Below are 19,329 nucleotides of genomic sequence, written 5' to 3' on the forward strand. Positions count from 1 at the left end.
TCACTGATCTAGGGGTCACGTGACCCGTGGTGACATTGCTCAGGCTCGGCTCAAAGGAGGCGTTAGAAATGCCCCATTTCCCAGGCTCCTGATTTGCCCCCTGGACCAGACAGGAGGTGCACATGAAGCAAATCAGAAACAGTTTCCAGGGACCTGTCGGGGGGAAGCCCGGAGATCACCCCTAAAGCCCAGAGCTTTGTGCACACACCCATGTAGCAGAAAATCACATGTGGTTCGTCATGAAGGGAAACCGGAAGGGTCTGTGGGCAGATTCCCGTGTCTTCCACCCTCACCGTCACCTCAGAGTCCTCACAGTAAGGGAAGGAGCTGTGGGGGATGCCCCAAGGGTCCTGCTGGCCCGCAGGGTTCTGAACCCTGCACCCGTGTTGGTAGATGCTTTCATTTTGTGTGAATTCTTTGGAAGAGTCATGTGTGGGCACCTAGGCCTGGCCTGACCCGTTGTGGGTGTGCTACTCTTAGGCTTGAATCTGAACCCTGCCTCCTCAGTCCCCCATGCACACGCTCTTGGAAGACTTGTGGGTAATTTGGCTTTTCTGGTGTGGCCCCCAACTCCATGGCCCCCAGCCCCCACCACCCTTGGGCATCACTCTCCTCTTTCCGGGGGCGGGCTTCAGAGCCAGCCTCCTGAGTCCACAGCGTGGACGAGAAAGCTCCGTGTGGTCTGTCGGCCCTACCCTGTAGACTCTGGGGTCTGCCCAGGGCCCCCGGCAGGCTGAGACTCCAAACTCAGTTCTCCCTAGCCCTCCTCCCACCCGGGCACCTGGCAGACTGCACTGGGAGGGGAAAGGACAGAACCATCCAGGGAGGAAACCATCCAGGAACCATCCTGGATGGAAGGAACCATCCAGGGAAGAAACTCTGCGGCGGCCATGCTTGCCGTCTTCGGTTCCATGCGCGAGGAGGTCACAAGGCATGCCGATTTGTGACCGTTTCCCAGCAACGCTGGGGCGGTGAGAAAACACGAACGCTGTGTCGTGAAAACCTGTCATGAAAAGGCCAGCTGGGGGCACCTGGCCCCACGGGCCTCATTCACATTGGAGAACGCCGAAAATGCACAGGTTGCTTCTCCTGAATCGGCCCTCAGCAGGCTTCATTTTCTGCTTTTCAGTGTGGAACGAGCATGAGTAAATCTTGGCTTTTGCCAGGGCAGGCCGCTTTCCCCCTCGAAATCTTAGAGCTCTTTCCTGAAAAAGCCTGGGCTTCTGTGAGGCACAGCTTCACGAGACCGAAGTGCCCCCGAGTCACATAGTCCGGACGCAGAAGCCTCATGGCAGGTGCTCAGCCACACGCGCTCACGGCCCACACAGGTGGGGGGCGCCCTTGGTTCCCTCGGCTGGGGTGGTCTGCTGCTTGTTTAAAACATGGAACTTGAATTAAGTTGTCAATGCTACTGAAAATCAGGAGGTTTTACGTAAAATCCTCATATCCAGCTTCCCCGGCAGAACAGGAAACCGCGGCCAGGCAAAGGCCAGTGCTCTCAGGCAGCGGCGGTCAGGAGGGGCTGGGGAGCTTCACTTTCCCGCTTGCTCCGGGCGCTTGACCAGTCCCTTCTGCCCCCACCCCCCCGACGCAGCGGCCGAGTGTCCATGTGATGGGTTTCTTTTCCTGACAGAAGGGAACTGCTCCTCAGAGCCCACATCATAACCAAAGAAGGGAAGACAGGTGGCGGGTGGGGAGGGCCGTTCACCCTTCGAGACGGCCCCTCCTCGTTCACCGACTTTACTGGCCTGGCCCTGCCATGCCCGGGTTTGCGGCCCATAGCCTTCAGGCTCTGAGGGACCCGCCTGCTGTGTCTCTGAGGTTCAAAGGTAGGACCTGCACCGGTGTCCGGAAGAGCCAGCAGAAGCCCACCCCTGGCAAGGCACCCTGCAGCCGGGCGGTTCTGCTTTTAGCTCGTGTACAGTGAGGGAGAAACGTTTGAAAAGCGCCGTGAGGTGCCATTACATTTCCAGAATGGGGCCCCATCTCCAGGCAGACAGCGGCGTCTTCCAGGAGTGGGTAGAGACAGGAACCTTGCATGCGAACCTGTGTGTCACAAGAGTGAGGTCACTGGGGAAGCTTTTCCTTGAGGTCTTGGCTCCCAGGAAGCACAGAGCCAAACAGGTGACATCAGCTTCCCATAGCCGGCAGCTGTTCTGGGGCACTTTTTCAGTTTCCACCTGCCTTTCAGTGGTACTCTCGTCATTCAGTTTGTGTTTCAGTGGCTTTCAGCATTCAGTATCTATGGCATTCGGGTTTGGGCTTTAAAATCTAAGCCACCGAGGTGCCTGGGTGGCTCAGTCGGTTAAGCGTCCGACTTCAGCTCAGGTCATGATCTCGCGGTTTGTGCATTCGAGCCTTGCGTCGGGCTCTCTGCGGTCAACACAGAGCCTGCTTGGGATTCTGTCTCTCCCTCTCTGTGCCCCACGCCACCCCACCCCTCTCTCTCTCCTCTCTCTCTCTCTCTCTCTCTCTCTCTCTCTCTCTCTCAAAATAAGTAAGTCAACTTAAAAAAGAATACCATAATATCTAAGCCACCTCAAATCCTTTCTGGAAGCAGGTAGTACGTAAGAGCATCTGTAGGGGTTGAGGCAGTGGGGCGAGGCGCGTGCCATTTAGCAGAGTGCCCAATCCCTCCTGGGTGAGCTGTAGGCGGGCCAGCCGGCTTCCTTCCCCTTCAGCTGTCCGCGGGGTCCCTGTGGAATCCCCCGGTTGCCGCCGTAGTTCTCTCATCGTCTAGGTTTTACCCAGAAGTGGTGGCACATAAGCGATGTCCCCCGAGGAATTGCATTGCAACACTGCACAAGCACTTGGCAGATGACAGAGGTCAGCTGGGACCTCCCTGCCCCTCAGAGATTTAGGCAACCTTTGGTTCCCACCCCCCAGTTCTCCAGCTGCATGCGTGCAAGCCTTCCCACCCTCTGGTCTCTCAGATTTGGGCCCTCTGGCATGATCTCTGCCTGGCCTGGTGTGAACCCAGATGGAAACTCGGTCCCTTCCCTGGTTACCACCTAAAAAGTCCACTTGTACCTCACAAGGAAAGAGTTGAAGGAACGTTTCCCAAAGATTGGTGGAGGTGGTTGTGAGGAAGTTCACGTCTCCCATCTCAGTTACCCCCTTTCCTTCTCTCTGCTCACTCCGCCGCTCCCAGAATCCCCCAGAAAGCGCAGACCGGCTTTCCCTCCACCAGCTCTGGAGACCAGCTAGTCCCTGCCCCTGCAAAGCTCGGCTTACATCCCTGCACTAACAAAGCTTTTTTGCAACTGTCAGTTAAGATTAGGTTCGACTACACAGTAAAGAAAGACCCCGACGAGATGTTTATCTCCCTCTCAAGTAGAGGAAGTGGAGACCGTCAGGTACGGCACAAAGCGTGAGGGACCCAAACCTCTACCGGCTCCGTGCTGTCATCTCTAATATGTGATTCATCCTCGTGGTCCAAGACAGCTGCTGGAGTTCCAGCTATCACATCCATGTTTCAGGAAACGCAGTGGAGGAGGCTTCCTGAAAATCCGACGTGCCACTTTCATTTCTATCTCATTGTCCACAACTTAGCCCCATGGCCAGGCCCAGCTGCCAGGTCCTGTAACGAATGAAGGGGAAATTGGGTGTTTGGAGACAACTCATAGTCTCAGAAATACTGTCCAAATCCCTCTGGACCCCAGAGGATCCCAGGTGTTACCCGTTAAGTGAGGAACGTTGTACAAACCACCTAGGCAAGGCATCTATGCAAAGAAGGGTCTTAGGCCCTACTCGGGAGGGGGAGGGCCGCTCCTGTAGAACAGATGAGGCAGGCTGCGGGAGCCAGACGAGAGAATAGTTAACCGTGCTCGCGGCAGAAACCCTTGCCCAGGCTGTCCCTGACCTTTAAAGAATGGGGAAAGGATTTATGAAGACAGAAAAGAGGCACAGGCGACTTCTAAACCAAGGGAAGATCCTAGCTGAGGCAGAGAGTGAGTGGTCCTTGTCGCTTGGTCTGAGGACCCACGCGGGCTGCTGGAGGCAGGCAGCACCGTGTCAAATGCCCTGCCAGTGATCCCATAGCGGGGAGGGTTTGGGGAAGGAGCTGACCCAAAATGTCTGTGGGGTCTGGAACTTCCCTGAGTCCCGGGGAAGTTCTTTGACCAAGAATCTGGGCATAAGTAGAGTGTAACAACCAGAACACCTGGGAGCACAAAGCAAGTCAGGTTGGGGGGGGGGGGGGGGGGGGGCGGAGTCTGCTCCCCACTCCCGTTGCTGCCACGTGGGACTGGGGCCCCATACTGCCAGATCTTCCTATTTGTTTTAATTTTTATTTATTTATTAAGTTTTTTTTGAGGGGGAGAGAGAGAGGGAGACAGAGGATCCAAAGCGGGCCCTGCACCCACAGCACAGAGCCCGATGTGGGGCTCGAACCCACGAACCATGAGATCATGACCTGAACCAAAGTCGGACGCCCAGCCGAGCCCCCCAGGCGTCCCCGGATCTTTCTGTCTTTGACAAAGCCAGAAGTCCAGATTTGTATGTAAAAATCTCCCAATGTAAAACAAGAAGACCGTAAGCCTGGTGTGAGAGAAACAAGACACATCTGTGAGCCCCTGGGCTGCTGTCGGCCAGCTCTGGACCCTGACTCACTTAGCAACCTGCTTCTCCCCAGGGAAGGCTTTAGTGGCTGCCCTTTCTAGAGAGCGGGGTATGTACAAAGTGTATTCAACGTATAGTTTTCAGCGTCTTCTCCTTTGCCTGCTCCCAAAAAGGTCACGGTGCTCAAATCATATGTGTGTTTGTAGGTAAAACGTATTGACCATTTAAGCCAAGAGATTCTCACTTACTGTCTTGTTTTTCACATAAAGATGTGGAGACCCGCAGAGGAGAGGTCGCGAAGCCATTTGGGCGGAGCTTGGACCAGACTTGCAGTTCTGACTCCCAGCCCAGTGCTCCTTCTATCAGTGGGCCTAAAATAGAAGGCTGACCTTTTTGTGGTATTTGTGTGCTTGACAAAGCCAGAGAGTTACTCATGAGTTCATTTTCCCAGAATAACTGGCAGAAGGGGGCCGGAGGGCGGGAGGAAGACCCGGGCCTGCCCCTGTGACACCCGCGCTCCTGGAAAGCAGGGGACGCGTCTCGCCATTAGAACGCTGCCTGCTCTGGGAGCACCGCGCCTCGCCCCGGCTTCGCGGAGGCAGTTAGTCCGGGGGAGAGAGCTTTGGAGGCCAGGACAGATCCCAGGGGTGCGTTAGGGCCCCGGGAGCTTGAGCCTGCCCAGGTCCTGTCCCCACCTTCACCCTCCCTTCTTTTTCTGGTATAAAATAATAATCATAGTCAGAATCTTGAAAAAAAAAATCAGACAAACACAAAAATGAAAACGAGAACTCTCGTAATAAAACCCATGACTTTAGCTTTGATCCCTGCAGTCTCTGCAAGGAGGGAGACAGAGCCTGATTTTTTTTTTTTTTTTTTTTTTTTTACGATAACAGAAACATGTGGGACATGCTTTTTCTAATCTTTGCTCGTTTACTGTGTCCAGCGTTTCCCTCCAGCCTTCATCTTCTCTCCAACCAGCGTTTTTTAGAAAATTGTTTTTAATGTTTATTTATTTATTTGGAGAGAGAGACAGAGACAGAGACAGAGACAGAGCATGAGTGGGGTAGGGGCAGAGAGAGTGGGAGACAGGCTCCAGGCTCCGAGCTGTCAGCACAGAGCCCGATGCGGGGCTCCAACCCACAAACAGCGAGATCGTGACCTGAGCCGAAGTCAGACGCTTATCTGACTGAGCCCCCCCCGGGTGCCCCTCAAATCAGCATTTTTTACTGCAGCAGAGGGTTTCATCGCCTAGACGTATTCGAGTTCATTTGACCTTTCCCTGTTGTTGGGCATTTCATACACACATCAGTGCTTCCAACGTCCGTATCGTTCCCTCTGTGGGTCCACCCACGTGCTTTCCACAGCCTAAAGTTCTCGACGTGGAATCCATCAGATGGCGTGAAAATCATATGGCCTTTGATACGCGTTTCGCAGGCTGTTCTTGAGCCATCCTCAGGGAGAGCCAGGAATTTTATCTGCTGGAGGTGATCTCAGAGAGGCCTCTCTGCCTGTGCCCTTGTCCCAGGTCTGGCACGTCTGCATCTGCAAGTACTTGGCATCCATGTGCGTTTGACTCGTGCCCAGAAAGCCCCTGGGCACCTACGCAGACGTTGATTCACCAAGAACCGCCTTGCAGAGATGGAGCAAGAAGCAGCAGCAGGGCCCCAGAGTTCTTTCCAGGGCCTTCCTGACCCTCTGACCGGTCAAACTGGCTCTCAAAGTGGCTGCCACTTCCATCTGGGAAGGAGCCCCTTCAAATGACAGGGAGAATCTGGGCACCTGGCAAAAAGAAAAAACGTCCCTGAGCCTCTCTGGGTCCCCAGTGCCAGGGGGCGGGGAGAGAGGAGTACACAGCAGGGCAGAGGAGGGAGGGCCGTTTGCACAGCAGCAAGCAAGGGAGGGATGTATTCAGTCGCCTCCGCTCAGCTAGACCCTGCCGACAGGTGGGATCAGAAGTTGGTGATTTTTTTTTTTTTTTTTTTTCTGTTTAATTCTCGGCACATACAAAAGGTCCGCAGTATTTACGGTCGATCTATGGCCTGACCCTGACCCCTTCCCCACACGAAGGAACTTTAGTCTCCTGGCTGAATTTCAGCACCTTGTCTGCTGCCCCACATGCCCCAGGGCATAAGCCAGGGCTTTAAAGAGCACGAGAGAGAAGACGTTGTCTTCAGAGAAGAGGTAGGTGACCACCTTAGTGACGGCCACGCTGTCAGTTCATTCCAGCCAGGGCGTCGTCGGAAGCGTAAAAGGCTGAGTCCCGACCCTGTTACCACTCTTGGCGGCCCCGGTGTTCGTCGCGCCGATAAATGCGCAGCTCAGGAAAAGCCATCTTGACGTTTTGATTTGTTAAGGCGTGATTCATTTTCGAGTCAAGTTAACAGCTTGTAAACTTGGGGGTTTACCGCTTGAAGTGATTAAGAAGTAAGCGGCTATAAAGCCCGTGCTGTGGGGCTGCGGCTGATTGCCCCCTGGGAATCTTCCTGCCTGGCGTCTGGATTCGCCTCGACGTCTGCCGGAGTTCATCGGAGCCTCCCCCTCCGCCACAGACACAGTGTATCGCGTAACGGCATCTCGCAGGGAACTCCAGCGCGTCCGGCCTGCGCTCCCTGCAAGCAAACCTGCGCAGTAGGCCGGGGGTGGGGAGTCGTGCCCGCCACGAAAGAGAAGCTGGCAAATACCCGCCCCGCTCCCACAAGGCCTCACATCCACCTGCCCTTACATCGCACAACCCGGAGGGCCTGGCTCGGGGTAGAAATACAGACCCTGCCCGCCCGAGGGGAGGGGAGTAGGGGTTGAGTAGAGTGGGTGCAGGGGAGCGGGAGGTACGGGCCTCCAGTTAGGGAACGAGTTAAGTCACGGGAACAAAAAGCAGAGCGTAAAGAATAAAGAGTGTTATAATAGTGACGATACAACAGGGCAGAAGGTAGCCTCACTTGTGCTGAGCACAGCATAATGTAGAACCTTGACTCGTTGCTAAGTTGTACACCTGAAACTAATGGAACATTGGATGTCAACTGTACTCAAATAAAAATCACTAAAAAGTCACATCAAAATAAGACAATAAAGACCCAGTTTTTAAGGAGCCAATCCTCAGGCAAAAATAACTTCACACAAACATTAATACCAAATAGCTCCTCCGCAGGGGCCGGGTACCGGGTCCCTCTAGTCCTAAGCGGGGACGAAGCAGCAGGTTCCCACCCCCCACCCCCACCCCACCCCAGCCAGGCCCATGTTTGCCCACCGGTGGGTGAAGGGAAGGGGCTCAGGACAGTACAGTTACTCGCCCCGCGGGCTGGTAAGTGAGCAGATCGGATCGGGAGTAGAACCCAAGCTTTCCTGGCACCAGAGTCCAGGCTCCGTGTGCTGCTTCGGTCAAGGGCCAGAGAGTAAAATATTTCAGGCTTTGCAGGTCATGTGGCCCCTACTCCGTGTGGCCAGTGTAGCTCGAAAGCCACCACAGACTAAGTATGCAAGCAAGGAACCATGGCTGTGCTCCAGGTGAACTTTATTTACAAAACAGTGGGCTGTAGTTTGCTGACTGCTGCTTGACCCCCCTGCCGCCTTCTTGAGTTCTGAGAAAGGTGAGGTCAGGGCCTAGAGAACCTTCTGGAAGAAGTGTCAGCAGGAGCCAGGCACTATGAAGTTCAGCCAGTGCAGGTGGCGCGAATGAGATTTGGGGCTGGCTGGGGCGGGCATGCTTACGGAGTGGAGAGCTTTGACGTGGTTGGCCAGGAGGTTGGGGTCCCCCCTCTCACCTAGGAGGACTTGCCCCCCAATTCCCATTCCGATTTGGTGCCGCTTCTGAATTACGGGGCAGAAGCAGCTTGACCAGGGTCCTGCCCAGCTCGTGGGGGCTGAAGCAGGAGCCACCATGGTCCACGTAGTCCCCTGGGCTCGTCAGCAAGGCCTTTGTTCCATGGGAACTTCGTGCGCTTAGTGAGTAAAATCAGAAGCTACGGGCCTTGAGAAAAGCAGGCTGTGAAAATGGCAGAAGCCACGGTCTGCAGACAGAAAGCACACATCCCTGGAAAAGGGGCTCCTCTCGCCATAAAGAACACTCTGCTCTCCCCGCGTGCCCCGTGCCCCGCTATACCCCCACTGCAGTGCGGTGACGAGAACCTGGTCGTGATACCCCCAGCCCACAGTCGGGGGGTGGTGCTGGCCGCGTGTGCTTCCGCGTCCGCGAGGTGAGTAGAGCTCTGAGTGTCTCCGAAGTGTGGCGCTCGCGGGCCTCACAAACGTGCGGTCCCCATCTCTCAACCCAGAGCCGCTCCAAGGGCAGGGTGGAGCCCCACGTACGGGCGCCTTTCACCAGAGCCTCCAGAGCGGGGCAAAATCTGGGACAGGGAGAGTCCGGGGGGCTCCTCCCCCTCCCGCCCAGTGGCCTGCCTTGGACAGAACTCAGGGGCGTTCGCAAGGGCCCCAAGACTTTGCCGTGAGGATGTCTCACATCCCTACGTGGGCTTCACCACGATGCCTCTGAAGCCCCAAGGCTGCGCGTCCCCTTCAAGGGCACAGCCAGCCCGTTGCTGAGCCAGCGTCAAGCACTCAGATTTATGGCTCGCGGCCCTCAGCTCTACGGCCGGCTGCACCCTCCTCCTTGAAACAGCTCTGAAGCGTGTCCAGGTGTGACCAGAGAGGTCAGCTCACTCTGGGGAGCGGACCCAGACTTTCAGGGCACCGGGTTGGGTTGGTTTTGCCTTAAGGCTCCCGGCCCCACCTTTGAGGTGCGGGCTTGCCCCAGGGGGTCTCACACGCATTTGGGCATTTGGCGAGCGCGGCGCCCCTCCTGCCGGGCCAGCGTGTTTCTTCCTGCTTGGTCACCTCCCCGCCTGTCTTGCAGGCTTCGCCGTGGCCCAGTGCATAAACCAGCACAGCTCGCCGTCCCTGTCCTCGCCACCGCCGTCTGCCAGCGGGAGCCCCAGCGGCAGCGGGAGCACCAGCCACTGTGACTCTGGAGGCGCCAGCTTGTCGTCCACCCCTTCCGCCATCCAGAGCCCGGCAGGTATTGCCCGCGTGACGTGGGGTGGGGGAGGGGCGGTGCCTCCGGGAACTCTGTGATCCCTCAGTGTCAAGACTGCTGACCCCCAGCTCCTCCTCGCCTCCATGTCTGGGGACACTGCCGCTCCGGGTTCTGGGTTCGTTCTGATGGGGCGTGGCCCACAGGCCGACTGGTTTAGCTCCCGGCAGGGAAGGAGTCACTCCTTGTGCAGGCTGGCGCCCCCCCCCCCCCCCCGCTGACCCCCCTCACCTGACCGCACAGCTGGAGGGGACAGATGGCGAGCGGCCAAGTCTGAATGCACCCCGTTGTCACCCCCACGAGGAGGGGTCTCCCCAACGAGATCGTTTCCAACTGGCGGAAGAATTGCGTCCCTGCTAATTTTTTCTTGCCTTCATACCGTACCAGTCTCCTCTGTAAATGGTGCAGTCCAGTCGTCTGTGCCCAGGGCCCACCTCTCGAGAGTCCGTCAGCATGTGCTGGAGGCACATCTCGCCTTCCTGGACCTCGTACAGGTGCAGACATAGCACGGGCAGACCCCCGCGAACGGGGCGTCCGCAGTGAGACGTGTGAGTGGGTCACGCGAGCGCCTCACCGTGCTGTGTGAGATCCCAGGAGGAGGGCACCAGGCTTTTTTCCTGAACATCGTGGCCCCACCACGCAGCCAGAGGAGCAGGGCACGGAGGGCGGGGAGGCGGTTGCTGGTGGTGGCCTTGATGGTGCGCGAGGCTTCCCACCCCAGCAGCACAACTCTGTGGGTCTGGAGGGCCCCGGGCGTCTCTGATTTGGGCAGCCCCCAGTGACTCTGGTCTGTACCCTCATTTGGGGACCCTCCTCATGCTTCGCTGTTCCTTCAGGGTCCTGTCCACATTCCTCGCCTATCACGTTTCAGGGGCGCCTGACCAAACTCTAGTTAGGTTGTGGATGGATGGGGCTTGATAAAAGCCACCTGTCCCTGTGGTACCAGGAAATTAAGGGCCCCTGGATGTCGTCCCCTCAGCACCAGAGCCCAAGATCTCCTTCGGTGCCCACTCTTCTCCGGAATCTTCAGCCTCTCCATCCCCCAGCAAAGGGTTAACCCAGCCCCATCTCCGCGCCTGTGGCCCAGGGCATCTCAGCGTCCTGCCTGCAGCCCCCCTCCTCCCTCGAGCATCCATTACGTCCATCTACTATTGACATTCACGAGGCCCAGGCAGCGGGGTCATCCTCAAGCCACCTCACTTAGACCCCCTTCCACTCGGCACCTGCTCCACGCCTCCCCCCCCGCCCTGCCCCGCCACCGCCCCAGCTCTAAGGAGGCAGCCGCCTTGTCTGAGCTCCTTCTGAGCCTGATCCGAGCTTGGCTGCATGCGTGGCTGCCATTCCCAGGCCCGTAGCGGGACGTCCAGACGGAGCTTTCTCCAAAGCCCAGAACGGCCCTCCCCCTCCCTCCGAAGCCTGGTCTCGAACCGGCTCTGGGGACCAGGGCTGTGTGTTCGTGTGCTTGTGTGTGCGCCCACGTGCTGCCTGCATGTGCACGTTGCCGTGTCCGTGTTGTGTGCATCCAGACACACATGAGGTCTCTTCCTGGCGGAGCTACGTATCCCTTGCTTTCATTCTCGGGAAGCACAGACAACAGCTAAACAAACGAGCCGTGTGCTTCTTAGTCTAAAACTAAAACCGGCAAAGACCCAAATCATCAAAGTCGGGCCTCTGTTTAGGCATTCACCTGAGCGTGGCCCCCTGGGGCTCCGCTCTGTGCCTTCCCCCGGAGGTTCAGGGTCCCCAGAATGCGAGTTTCTTCTCTCTTGGCCTCCCTCAGCCCCTCCGTCCCCACCCCCACCACCCCCTGCACGGTGCCAATGACAGGTCTTCTCATCTGACAAACGCAGCGGCTGTCAGCCTGGCTGTCAGGTAGCGAGGCAGTTCCAGTCGATACGTGACGGTCAGGCTCTCCTGGGTGTCTGCCCCCGTTCGGGGCGTCCCCGCAGGCCTGCCGAGGCAAGTGCACGAGTCCCCATTTTTTATGCTTGCCTGACAGTAAAAGCCTGCGGCCCAGCCTGCCTATATGTCTGCAGACGCTGAAATAACTCACCCCCCGACGAAGGGCCCGCCTGTCAGGCGTCTTGTACTTTGCTCTTAACTGAGGACCCAGCTCCCGATGCCTAGAAACAGCATCAGAACCCGCAAGCTCCTCCCCGCCACAGGGCCCCAGCTCCAGGAGTCCGTTAGTTTCTCCATGACAGACTTCCCGGCCAGGCTTCAGCCTCCTGGGTCCAGGCAGAGAGCAGCACATAAGGGTTCCGTGTTCCTCATAAGGGCAGGCCTACGCAGATGGTTCCAGCGTCTGCCTGGCATCTTACCAGGCCGTGCAGAACAGGAAGCGGAGGGTGGAAGGGAGGCAGGTTTGGTCTGGACGGGTGCTTTTCGGCCAGTTTCCTGGTTTGATGTCGGCCCGGAGCGGGGCCTCAGCGTTCGGGCTCCTGACCGGCAGAGGCCGGCCCTGTGCTGCCTCTGCACCAGACTCCCCGCCCACGGGGCCCGGCCACAGTCGGCCCCAGGCAGCGTCCCTGGAGGGCTGGCCGGGCACCAGGATGGGCCAGGGCCTCCCCCGACAGCCCACCCGGCCCGGACAGCAGACAACAGCTGCAGCCCAGTCAAGGGGCCACTTGTCCTCCAAGTGGTTTTTGAGGACACAGTGTGGAATCAGAAGCATTCCTCCCCCTGTATTTCCAGAGCCTGTGAGTCCAGGAAGTTCCCGGTGCAGCTGCTAGGCCCTTCACAGCCGGAATTAACTCCAGTGGCCTCTGCTCTGGAAGCCACACTGCGTACGGTCAGGTGTTCGGTTGGGGAAGCATACGAGAGACGCCATCCATCAGGGGACAAGACAGGCCCAGTTTTCCATGTCTCTGTGGTTTTGAAACCCAGAATGATCCAAGAATGTCCCTGAAAGCCAGGGGTGACCTTCCCACTGTCTTAGCAGTCGCTGTGGCTTGGGAACTCCCTACACGGCCTTTTCGGTGTGTACTTGGTACGCGGTGTAGACCTGCCCATAGGCCCCGGTGGCTGTACCTCCCCAGCAAGCCCCCTGACCCCCCACGGGCCAAGCACTGTGCTCGTAAACACTTGACAGATGCCCCCTCATTGAGACCTGCCACCCTGCCCCTCACACTGTGCAGCTGAAAACCCCGGGGTCTCAGAAAGATCCCAGGGCTCGGCCACCACGGTGCAGCCCGCAAGTGGAGGATCCCACACGTGAGCTCCAGCCTGAGCGACTCCAGAACCCATGTCCCGCCTTCCGAGAGAGCCCAGCAGAATATCCACGCAGCTCCTGAATCTGTCTCCGGTGCCTCCGTGTGGCGCTCCAGAGACCTGGGTTCGGATGTCGGTTGGGGGCGGCCCGTGAAGTACATGCCTGTCTCCTTCCAGTGTGCGTGGTTGCTCTAGAACCCAAAGGAAAAGCCACGGCCCACAGGACCCTGGCAACTGTGCAGCCGCAGTCAGCAAGGCTGGGCTGGGTGGCCCCTGTCGGGGGGAAGCCTGGCAGTCCCCCCGAATCAGCAAAGGACTGCAGATGGCCACATCTCCTCTGCCAGCCCACATGGGTTCATCCCCAAATGAGGGCGTGGAACCCTTTTGATACTGGGTTGTTTTCCACCTCCACCCTCTGTCCGGCCCGGGGGACCTGAAATTTTCTGCCTGGGTTTGCAAGAGGTCCTTGTTTGTCCCAAACACAGATTCTCTCAGCTTCCCAGGGGGTCTTGAGTCTGACTGACTCAGCTTCTATGGATGTCAGAGCTGATCTCACTAGGGTGCCCCCAGGAGTGGCCCTCAGGCCCAGTCTGTCTTGGGACTTCTCTGTGCCAGCCTAGAGACCCCATCCCCCAATTAACGATTAACGTTTTCTCACCGGGCAGGCTTTTGTGGAGTCCCTGCTGTGCGCAGGCCCTGGGGATAGAGGGTAGGATGTGCGGGGGAGGCCAGGTTCTGTCAGATGACTGGGCATTGGAAAAGGAAGCCGGAGGCTGAGGGGTTCATGGGACGGGGTCTGTGAGGAGGTGGCCTTTGGGACTCACACAGGCCCACCCAGGCTAAGCCCAGCATCTGGCACGAGACAAGAAGATTGCTTTTCTTCTCTCCCTGGGGTCTAGCTATAAATTCTGTCTTTCCAGATACAGTCTCTTTTTGAGGGACAGCCCATGTGCCTGTGAGGGCTGAGGCCTGTGGCCCAGTGCTGGCCGAGGGCCCCTCGCCGCAGGGAGAAGGGACCCGGCTGGACCCTGGTTTGCCCTCTGTGCTGGGAGCACCTGCTTCTGAGTCTCCCTGACATGCCAGAAATAGAGTGTGGATGCTTGTGAGTGGCTTTTTCGAAGGGGCTGGGGCTCTCATCAGGGCCAAGAGACACCCCCAGTGGAAGAAAAGGTCACAAGTGTGTTTCCCAGTAACCAGAGAAACCAACCAGAAGGAAATGGCAGCAAGGGTACTTAGTTTTCGTTGTCTTTTCCCTGTTAAGGCCGTGCCCAGAGAATTATTTTCCAGTTCTAACGCCTGATGTGTGAGTTGACGTGCAGGCAGACCCCTGAGCCTTCCTGAGGAGAGGTGGTGCCCTGGGCCGAGGAAGCATCCAGAACCTGGCGTCTCATCACCCGCTCGTCCAGTGCAGCCGGCTTGATAGGCCTCAGCTTGTTCCCCAGTGAGAAAATTACAGGGATGGAATTAGCAGGGGTTCTTTTCTTAAACACTTCATTTGAGAAGCTGAAATTGCAGAGAACATACAGCAGGAAAGAGGACATAGACCCCATTTGGAACCAGATGAAGGGCGAGTAGGAATACTTCAGAAATACCTCCCGGGTTACAGCGGTCCCTCGCACGCACGCACACACACAGGTGAATGCACACTCACACACTCCCGTGCACAGTCGCTCACACACACGCTGGCACACCTCCGCTCTGTGTGGGGCTCTGGTAAGAACACTCCTCCGACAAGAGCTCTGTGGCCAGCTCGGTTGTGTTTCACACACGTCCTGGGTGAGCGGCTTTGAGGAGGAAAGACCGTCTCTTACAAAACGAAGTCAGGGTAAAGGCCAGCCTGCTCTTTCTGTCGTCCGTCGGCCAGGCCCCTGGAGTTATGGCGCACTTTGACTTTTCTCTGGGGTTTTATAGGAAGAAGGAAGGGGTGGGCCCCTGGAGACCGACTGTCGCCACCTGGCAGGGGCGGGGCCCTGGCCTCCTGATCCTCCCCTGCTCCCTGGGCTGTCTGAACACATGGCCTTCACCAGGTCCCATCTGGGCCCAGTGGGGGCCACACAGCCCAAGACCTGTGTGTCACCAAGCCCGGTTACCAGTCAGGCAGGACTTTAAGGACAGATCGCCTGAGCCACGCGTGTGATCTTTTCTCCCCAATCTTCTCCGCGATGTTTCTTCTTACTACGGTGAATGTACATACCAGAAAGTGTTAACCATGTTAACCGTTGTTAAGCCCATAGCGCAGTGGCGTTAGGTATAGCCACATAGCGGCATTAATTTTCAGCTCTGCTCTAATCCCAAGTGCGAGTCACAGATACGGCTCCTTCCTTCCCGAGGAGATGCTCCTAACATTGTTGTTGCAGCCGATTGCAACCCGCCCCCGGCCTCTCGGCACCTTGGTCTCGGGCCCTCCTGCTGAGGCTCCGTCTCAGGTTTCCAAAGGTTCAGACCAGCTGCGTGTCTTCTGGAGAGTGGAGCCCCGCGGCCGGGGAGGGTCCGGGAGCGCCTCGCCCGTCCAGGGCTCTTCCCCAGAGCGTGAGGAGCTGCACCGCTGGCTTTAGTGTGGTGACGGCAGGGACCGCTGGCCTCATCAGTTGGGCCCAGAAATCTGCTTGTTTCATCAGCCGGCTCGGCTCCCGTCCCCCAACCACACGCCCCTCTTCACACTGTCCTGGGGACGCAGGGCTTTCTTCCCAACTGCTGGTTCGCATGGGGTGCTGACAGGCAGTTCTGTTCTTCTGTCCCTGGAGGTTTCCTCCCCGACGCCCCGTGTCACTGATGACCCCAAGCCTTTCCTTTCCAGCGGGACTGAACCTTCACCGTCTTTATCCTCGACTGAGCCCCACGTGCGGGCAAACGGTCGGGTCCCCGGCCGTCCCGACAGCACCTCGTCCTGGTGGGGCGGAGTTGGGGGCTTTGCCCGTTCGGGCACCGTGCCCCCCCCCCCCCAGCTGTCGTGGGCACCCGCTGGGACCCTGCCACGCTCCCCTCGCGCGCTCGTCCGCGCCTGGCGTCCGCCGCTGCTCTGCGCCCCTCTCCGTGCGCCCCCTTTCTCTGTCCCGTTGTTAAAGGCTGTCTGTGACCTGTCGCTGTGTTTCCCTCTAGTCAGGAGTGGCAGGAAAGGACGCCGGCGAGTGTTCAGCCTGTCGGAGGCCGACAGTCACGGCGGCCACTGGGTTTAGTGCTTCGAACGGCAGCGCTCACGGCAGCTCTCGCAGGCAATTCAGGCAGGTCTCGCCCGTTAGCCTGCGCGGCCCGCGGCCTCGCCGGGCCTCCGGGGACCAGGGCTGTGAGCCCCCCTCCAAGCGGCCATTTCCCCGGCTTCCCTTCGCCTTCCGGCCTCGCCTCCGCTGAGGACCGAACCCCCCGCCCTCCGACCCTCCCTCGAGAGCCCCGGCAGCCTGGAAACACTGCCCTTCTCTGGGACCGCCCAGCTGGTGGGGGTTCTCCAGCCCAGTCATCACAGGGCCCCCTGGATTTGGCCACCAAGGTCGAGCAGTAGAATGTGCAAAAAGCGACCAAGAATTCAATTAGTTTCTTTTTTCTTTTCCTTTCTTACCTCCCTAACCCTAACCCTGACCCCCCCCCGGCCCCCCTCCCCCCCCCCCAGCTTTGCTCAAAGCTCAGCAGTAGATTCAGTCCAGCCTCAGCCAGAGGCCAAAGCAGCTCCTTCGTGAGCACTGATGGGTGGTGACTCCCTTGTCCCCGCTTCTTACACGCAGTCCTCCAGGTAGCTGCCGATGCTGCTTGCTCCCTGGGGTCCACGGCTGCTCCCTCTCCCACCTTCCCAAAGTTTCTTTCAGGGTTTCCTACACGCACCTCATGCTTGGCCGTGGTGCTTGCCAGCCAGGGGCCTTTTGCCTTCTTTTGCATTTAAAAGCTGCTTTCTCTGAGCTCTGCCCTCGACCTGCTATGCTCTGCTGCACAACCCCCTCCCCCACAACTCTCCCAGCCTGAGCACACAACCCCAAAGATTTCCTGGAAACTGTCACTTGACAAGGGCCAGCTGAGCCCCTGCCCCGGAGCCGGGGATCAGCTTCTGAGGGTGCTGGCCAGGGACGTGGGGACCCGCTGCCTTGGTGTCAGCTAAGGGCAGAGCCGTGGGAGGCCCAGCGTCTCTCACGGAAACCTGGACGTCCAGGACTTCTGCTCAGGCCTCCACGCTTCTCCCCGGCTCCTGGCCAGGAAACCAGAATGTTCTCCGAATCTTTCATTTTCAGGGCCAGGCCCCCAGTTGTGGCCTTCGGGCTCAAAACCAGCAGGCCAGCAAAAGCAAGAGGTCAGCAGTAACCTTCGCAGCCCAACACTGGGCGAGAAATAGGTCCCCGAGGGGTAATTTTTCCCTGGTGAGAAAGTTCTCACTTTTCATCCCCCTTGGATGGATATATTTGTAGATCACATTCAGAAAACAGTTCCTAGTTTAAAAAAAAAAAAAAAAAAAAAAAAGAGTTGTGGGCGATGGGCGAAAGGTTATTTTTTCCCATAAAAAATTGAAAACGGCTACTTTTGAGGGAAAAAACACCCGACCCTCTTAATAAAACTGTTGGTTCTTTTCTTGAAGAAACCAGTTTTGTGCGTGTGCTATCGTATTGTTAGTTGGTTGGTTGGTTTTTTAATACATTTGGTGGCAATTTCCCGTGTCCTTGATTATTCTCATCACCAAAAACCCCGCTAGGGATCAGGGAAAGAGATTTGCCAGCTTTTTTGAGTATCTGCATGCAAATGCAGACTCTTACATAGAAGTTGGGAGAAGAGTGAAGGAAATACCCCACAGCTCAGTCTCCAGACGGCACAAAAGTGCCATTTGGAGAATTAGTCCTCTCTTAACTGCCTTGTCAGCAGCTAAGCTCACATGTGGATCCGGACATGGGCCCGTAGTCCTGCTCCCCGCTTCTGGAAGCGTGGTGGAAGCCTGCCAGAGCAGGTGAGCCCCGGAAGGGACCCGTAGGCTCTGACCAGCACCCGGGAGCCTGCGCCTCGCAGGCAGGCGGCCCATGCCACAAGGGTCCTGGCCAAATGGAGCAAATTCACGGAGATTCGGAGAAACCAGAATGCGCGTGGAGTGTTGACTCAGCATTTCTGGGCTCAGCTCGCACCCTGAATCACGTTTTCCACTGGTGCTCACAGCCACCTCTGTGACCCAGCACAGAGCAAGGACAGACCCCAAGCCCTATGCGGTGGTTTTCTCTGGGCCTTATTTCTCTTAAAAGAAAAAATCAAAATAATAATAATAATAACAATAAAAAGAAAGAAAACCAAAGGCTTTAGGAAGGAATAAACAGGCATCTTTGAGAGCTTGTCTTGCCCAGGAGCCTTGGGGAAACGAATTGTCCGTATTCTTTGGGACACTCAGTCTGTTGCTTGTGCTTTCTCTCCACGATGGGGAGCCTCCTCCTCTCCTGCATCCCATTCTATACACCCTTCGGTTTTATTTTGCTCTTGGTTTTCCCATTCTTTTGCTGTATGTTCAGTTTGCAGTTCTGTTTTGTTTTGGCTTGCCTTAAAAAAAAAAAAAACAAAACCAAAAAACTGGAATCCCATTGAACAAACTGTGTCGAGCATCCTTCCCAGGGCCCAGAGGGCCTCAGGGCTCAGCACCCTGCCATCAGCATCTTCTGCTGATGGCTTGTTGACCCCGAGATCTGTACAAATGCGATGTTTGCTTTCCAAGCGAGATGCCCACAGCTTTCTTGCCGACACTCCTGGAAGCCGGGAAGGTGTTTTCCGCTGTGAGCCCCCAGCCCAGCCCCAGCCACCACCGTTCCCGTCCAGGCACACTCGTCATTGGAAAGCAAAGCGACCGTTTGTTTATAATCTAATCAATGACTTTGAAAAGCACCAAAAACAAAGAAATTGCCACTCCAAAAATAACTGCTGGGCGGAGCCTCCCCTGCCCTTCTCCTGCCTGGTCTCTCTCCATGACCCCTATAGAGACAGTTAGGGTAGGAGTGGCCCCCGGGGCAGTAACAGCCCCTTTCTGACTGCTAACTCAGCTCTCCGAGAAGGAGCAGTCTGAGGTTTTGGTTTGGTTTTGCAAGCTGAAAAGTTCTAGAGAGTTCCCTTTTTTTTTTTTTTTTTTTTTTTTTTAAACACTGCAGCGAGTCCCCTCTTGGGTAAACGTCACCAGGTGTAAGCTCTGGAAATGGCCTGAAGTGATAAGCACATCCAAGCCCATCTCCTCCCCGAACATGTATTCATCGTCAGGCAGGGGCTCCAAGACTCTCCCTGACGGAGATCCTGCCTGGGCCGTTTCCCGGCTCCATAATCCACTCGTCGATTCTGCACGAGCCCCTAATTTTTCTCTCACCTCACAAGTCAGAGGAACCCTGGGCCCCGACAGATTTCTCCCCAGGCCTAGGTCAGACTGGAGCTTCCAGCTCCTGTGTCCCCAGACGGAGGAAGTGGAGACAAGCCGTTCCCCCCCACACCACCGTCTCCCACCCGGCTTTCCCCGGGCCTTTGTTCAGGACGGGACAGAGGGTGCCCGCGTGAGCAGAGTATCTTGGAACTCAGTACCCCTGTTCTCTCTCCCCCACCCCCGC

General features: G+C 57.1%; 1 protein-coding gene across 9 annotated transcripts in view; it reads left to right on the forward strand.

The window, feature by feature from the left end:
• Nucleotides 1-19,329, forward strand: part of CLEC16A (C-type lectin domain containing 16A) — a 199,202-nt gene that overhangs the window by 178,909 nt on the left and 964 nt on the right. For 3 of the 9 annotated variants that reach the window (XR_008294694.1, XM_027043249.2, XM_027043251.2), the window contains exon 22: nucleotides 9,407-9,568. The exons of 2 other annotated variants lie outside the window; for them this stretch is intronic. Coding sequence is in view for 4 of the 7 variants with exons in the window: in XM_027043249.2 (XP_026899050.1) it covers nucleotides 9,407-9,568 (162 nt within the window). In the remaining 3 variants the exon portion in view is untranslated. Of the gene's footprint in view, nucleotides 1-9,406; nucleotides 9,569-15,892; nucleotides 19,327-19,329 lie in introns of those variants that run through there. 4 more of the 9 variants (XR_008294695.1, XR_008294696.1, XM_053213540.1 and 1 more) reach the window with 4 other exon arrangements.

This window comes from Acinonyx jubatus, chromosome E3, assembly GCF_027475565.1.
Source record: "Acinonyx jubatus isolate Ajub_Pintada_27869175 chromosome E3, VMU_Ajub_asm_v1.0, whole genome shotgun sequence".
Classification (NCBI taxonomy): domain Eukaryota; kingdom Metazoa; phylum Chordata; class Mammalia; order Carnivora; family Felidae; genus Acinonyx; species Acinonyx jubatus.